Source organism: Olea europaea, chromosome 8 (assembly GCF_002742605.1).
Source record: "Olea europaea var. sylvestris chromosome 8, O_europaea_v1, whole genome shotgun sequence".
Taxonomy (NCBI): domain Eukaryota; kingdom Viridiplantae; phylum Streptophyta; class Magnoliopsida; order Lamiales; family Oleaceae; genus Olea; species Olea europaea.
Window position 1 is genome coordinate 19,042,796 of NC_036244.1, and position 5,535 is coordinate 19,048,330.

Consider the following 5,535-nt stretch of genomic DNA (forward strand, 5'->3'; position numbering starts at 1 on the left):
ATTTATTTATTTATTATTATTATTTATTTATTTATTTATTTATTTATTTGTGTGGGAGTACTATAATACGGTACTCAAGAAACATGGCAGTGGTTTTGTTTGGAATATTAAGTTGCAGTAACTAAGCTTCTTCCAGGCTAAAAGATTGTTATCGTTTTATTTTCAGCTATTGTACTTATAGCTATCAACAACAGTCCCGTGATTTGCAGACAAAGCTCAAACAGAGAGAAAACTAATAAACTGAGACTAAATATTAGTGTTAAAATGATATATGAAGATATTCTAATACAAGATCTCCGATGATTTGTGGTAGTCTCCAAATGTGAACCATGGTTTGTACATTAAATTGCATTGAATTCATATTCTCATTGGGTGAGCATTGAGCAAGAATTCCAGATGTATTATGACTGGTTTTAACACATAATAAGTGTGAGTGAAGAACTCATCATAAAAAATTTCGAAAGCTGAGTGTGGCATGTACAAAGCTGCTAGAATTTATTCTTTGACGCCAAGTAACATAAGTGATTATCATCTTCTCGGAAAGATGATGGCAGGAAAATCTTCATAATAGGACTAGTTCATCTCAAAACATGACATTCCAAGAAATAAATTAGACTGCCATTTAAAGCTAATTTGACTTATGGGACTTATTTCTAGAGTGAGAGATAGTACCAGTCCTTAGGTACTCCGGTGGAGTAAATGCCAAGTTAGTGCTGTAGCTTTTGCCGTCTCTACTGTTTTTCATCAAACCAAAGCATGACAATCTGGGATTACCATCCTATGACAAAAAGGGAAGAAAACGGAAGCATAAATTTTGCACATATTTTGTCAATAAACACTTCAAACAATGCAGACTCGAGGAGAAAAGAGACAATTAGGATCAGAATAATTTCATACTCACATCATCAAAGACTATTCTGTAAGCATTAAGATCATGATAAAGTGCACGTCCTTTGCTTGTACAATATTCCAGGGCTTGTGCAATATATAAAGCCACCCTTAACCGCATTGCCCACTTCATAGGTTGTGTCTCCCCTGAATCAACAAGTAAATGTCATAATAATAGCAAATAGATGAATGGTCCAAGTACAATTAGGTTAAAATGAGAGAGCATACAACATGTGAGCAAACTTTAACTGTCAAAGAAATTAAAGAAACCAGAAGTTTAAAATTATAATTCAACTGTGGGAAACAAAACCTCAAATATGCAGTCAATATTTACACCAGTATCTATGCCTACATGGCTTTTCATCGTTTTGATCACTCTATTGGGTTAACAGGGAAAGTGGAGTTTTTGGAAATGAGGTAGTTTCAATGATCGCAGTTCACCTACATTGGCTTAAACACTAACAGATGCGACAACTTAGCCATTTAAATACTAGCACATGTCCATACAGTTAAAAGAATTGAACAGAAATATGAAAGGCACAAAAGTTTTTTTCACGTAGAATGCAGGGGAGCCAATGATGTTGGAGACCAGTAGATGCAGATGGTCTCACTTGTCATATGTTACTGTCCAAGATGCGCTAACAATTTTAGACATGACTTGCCTTAATGGTTTAGACTGGTAATTAACTTAGCTTTCAGCGAAAACACTATAAGTTCGATCCCACTTTATAAATAGTACAGATTAAGAAAGACTGTTGCATTACATCTGCAGACAGCAAAGGCAGACCACACCAGCATCAAACAGATATCAGCATTTTTCAACCTCCTTGACACTTCCCGCCATGTAGTTGGTTAAAAGAGAATTCACTTATATTTTAAACAAAATATAGAAGAAAAGAGCCTATGTGTCAACAGAGGACAAATAAGTATAAAAAATAAAAAAAATAAAAAATAAAATAAAATTAGAAATGAAGCAACCTTCATAATTACTTTACATATAAAAGAACACCTATGCAATATTAGAAATAAATTGGAATGACTATAAATAGATTGCATGTAATGTACTCACAGTGAAATAGATGTTTTGCAAGTGTCTTGTTGAGCATGAATTCTGCAATAAGCAACCTCTCGTCTCCTTCACAGCAGCAGCCAATCAAATTTGCCAAATTGTGACTCCGAAGTTGGCCAACAGCTCGTGCTTCATCCTGACGTTTCAGCAAGGAAAATTTTCAATTTTATTTTGAGCAATCGAGTAAATGGGCAATTTAAAAAGCGACTAGAGCGCTGTAAGACCATATAATATTAAGCTGTAAGTTGTCACTATCCCGAGCCTCTGATATGGAGAAGATAAAATCACAAACATTCAGGTAATAAATAAAGCTGACCGTCATCCACAAAATAATAACTCCAAAAATTGAGGTGAATTGGAACTAGAGATGAAGGGTGAAAAAGAGACTCCATCGATTATATCCCCAGTAGTTATTAACAAAAACCTTCCTCAAAATGGCATTTAATGCAAGAATACAACATTCAAAGAGCCACTTACTAAGAACTGCCGGGAATCGGGCCAAGCCGACCTGTTAAATCGTTTGACAGCAACCCGCATCTGATTCTCCAGCTTTCCCTTATAAACAACATTAGGGGCTTTCTCCCCATGCTCTGAAACAATGTTCTCTACTGCAAACCCAGATGTAGCTACCCTCAGTTGTTCAATGGAGTATTCACGAAATGTAAGCAAATCACTAACTTCACCTCTTTCCTCATTTTCTGCCAAATAAATGTAGATACTATTAAAACAGACTCTTTGATCGCACAAAATGGGATAGGAAACTGTACCCATAAAAGGGGAAGCAGGAAAGGTTTTGACACACCAGCTTTGTGTGCCTCGTGAACTGGTCCATTTTGCTCCGACATAAAACAACATGAGGTGAGTTTTGAACACTCGCAGCCCATCCTAAGACCACCCGTCAGAAGCAAACACAATTGAGCATTCAATATTCCAAAATTCCACAAAAATGACAAAATTCTTTAGTCCACATCTTATGTCAAACATTCAATAAAATTTTGTACAAGATTAAGGTCCTTTAATAGGCACACATAAAAGCTGATTGTATATAAGTAAAGGGATAGCTCCAGGGACCAATCGCACCAGCACACGTGCTGCATATGTATGTCTGCAATGCTTATACCCATTAATGTGTGCGATTATCCAGTGCGTAATTGTAATTGGTAGATGCTTTAATAAAGCAAAAGTTCCAATTATTTCTTCATAGCTGTCAACCACTTATCATAAAACATTCCACAAGTTAGCATCTTTTTATTAATTCATCAACACAATACAAACTTTCCGCACCAAACACAAATTACTCCCAACATAATACCCTAAGAAGCTAGACTGAAAACTGGTAAACTAGTTTTAACAAACATTTAATTGTAAGAAAAAGGTACAAGCAAGCAACATTAACACTCTTGTGTTATTTGCAGAGTGATGTACTGAAATAACTCTCAAATTTTCAGTTCAATCTGAATTCACTAGCCAGCTTAAAAAGGTAGTAATAATTTAAATTATGAGAAAATTACTTTAGATTCAAATCTGGGTCAATTCTTTAACATAAAAATCATCACTTTCTGAATCCCATGTATTCCAACTTTCGGCAACGCCTCCCAGAAAAAGAACCTTTTGGCCTGAGTCAACACAGTGAAATTCACCTGAACAGGATAAGCATATTCAGTCAATCAAAGTCATCAATCAAAACCCACAATCCAACATTCAAGCATATTCAGTCAATCAAAGTCATCAATCAAAACCCACAATCCAACATTCAACACCAACATCATTTATACAAAATTCAACACCAACCCATTACGAGAGAGAGAGAGAGAGAGAATCAATTAAACTCATTTTACAACATATAAGGTAAAAAAGAAACAAACCCCATAAGCCTGAAATGAAAAATAAAAAAGAACCCATATGAATGCTAAAGAACTAGTCAATGACCTTAAAAGATCTTCATGATCACCGATTTGGTCAAAGCACAAGTGATGTTTGGGAAATAATTTGCATGAGAAGTTATCTGTAGAGGTTGCAGCTGAATAGAGTCTAAAAAGAGAGAGAAAAAAGATAGAGCAAAATGATTCAGGGGCATATATGTATAGACAGACGTTTATACAGATGTATTTTACTGTGTGTGTAGATCTCTTCAGTTGGTGCAGCCTCAGGGCTGGGCTGATAATATCCCGTTTTTTGTTTTTCTTCTTTTATTTTCATATTTTGTTTAAGGGCATAAAAATAAGTTAAAATTTACTTTTAAATTGTTATTTTATCAAAAAGAATAAATGAACTTTTGAAATGGATGTATGAACATATTCAGTAGACGGTGTAAAAATCATTTTTCAATTTCTATATTTTGTTTTGGATATGATACTTCATTCCCTTTAAACTTGTTTAAATGTATTTTAAAAAAGTTTAAATTTACTTTTAAGTTATTTATTCCATCGAACCTAAATTTCAAAATTACCATTTTCACTATCAAAAATTCTATTTTTGAAAAGAAAGTTACACACTCTTGGTGCAATTGATTAATGGGTTAATTTCACAAACGGTCACTGAACTTACAGGAAAATTACAAAACGGTCACTGTAGTTTAAAACTTTCAGTAACGGTCACTTAAGTATTGTGACACTTCTAAAAATGGTCATTGAAATTTAAAAAATTTTGAGCTACTTTTGCGGCAATTTTTCAACCACTTCCGACCACCGAATTTTGATATTGTTGGAAAGCCTACAATGTCCTCTTCAATTACAACAAAAAATCTCCCCCAAACTCCAAAAGATTCGGTCAGAATAAACTCATAAAGTTGGCTACCCGAAAAGGCAAAAATCTGCCCAAATTTTCAGATTTTTGGTGGACTTTTGCGACGATTTTTTGACAACTTCTGACCATCAAAATAACTAAATTTTGATACCGTTGGAAAGCCCACAATATTCTCTTTAATTAGCATCCAAAATCTCCCAAAAACTCCAAAGGATTCGGCCGAAATAAACTCACAAAGTTGGCATCCCAGATTTTCGCTTTTTTAGGATGCCGACTTTGCGGGTTTATTCCTGTCGAATCCTTCGGAGTTTGGGGGAGATAGATTTTGAATGGTAATTGAAGAGAACATTGTAGGCTTTTCAACGATATCAAAATCCGACAATCTTGGTGGTCGAAAGTCGCTGGAAAATTGCCGTAAAAGTCGTCCAAAAATCTGAAAATCTGGGCAGATTTTTTGCGGCGACTTTTGCGGTGATTTTCCGGTCGAATTCCTTGGTGTTACGGATAGATTTTGAGTGGTAATTGAAGATGACGTTGTGAGCTTTCCAACGGTATCAAAATTCGATGGTATCGGTGGTTAGAAGTAGTCGAAAAATTGCCGCAAATGTAACAAAAAAAACTAAAAAAGTGTTTTTCAATTTCAGTGACCGTTTCAGAAACTTTTTAAACTTCAGTGACCTTTTTGAAAGTGTCCCAATACTTACTGAAAGTTTTAAACTTCAGTGACGATTTTGTAATTTTTCTGTAAGTTCAATAACCGTTTGTGAAATTAACCCATTGATTAATTGCACAATTTGGAATAAATATTTTTTTCATGTCTTCTTCCTTACCGT

The 5,535-nt window shown here is 34.7% G+C and overlaps 1 protein-coding gene across 2 annotated transcripts in view; it reads right to left on the reverse strand.

The window, feature by feature from the left end:
- The window catches only part of LOC111399097 (probable serine/threonine-protein kinase At5g41260), a 9,120-nt gene extending 5,072 nt beyond the window's left edge, over positions 1 to 4,048 (reverse strand). Inside the window, exons 1-7 of one of the 2 annotated variants that reach the window (XM_023026334.1) lie at positions 3,887 to 4,048; positions 3,469 to 3,597; positions 2,760 to 2,842; positions 2,435 to 2,655; positions 1,958 to 2,093; positions 902 to 1,035; positions 673 to 778 (exon numbers count right to left, since the gene is read on the reverse strand). In XM_023026334.1, coding sequence (XP_022882102.1) covers positions 673 to 778; positions 902 to 1,035; positions 1,958 to 2,093; positions 2,435 to 2,655; positions 2,760 to 2,841 — 679 coding nt within the window. In that variant the 5' untranslated portion in view covers position 2,842; positions 3,469 to 3,597; positions 3,887 to 4,048. The remainder of the gene's footprint in view (positions 1 to 672; positions 779 to 901; positions 1,036 to 1,957; positions 2,094 to 2,434; positions 2,656 to 2,759; positions 2,843 to 3,468; positions 3,598 to 3,886) is intronic. The other variant, XM_023026333.1, reaches the window with a different exon arrangement.
- Between the last annotated feature and the right edge of the window lie 1,487 nt (positions 4,049 to 5,535).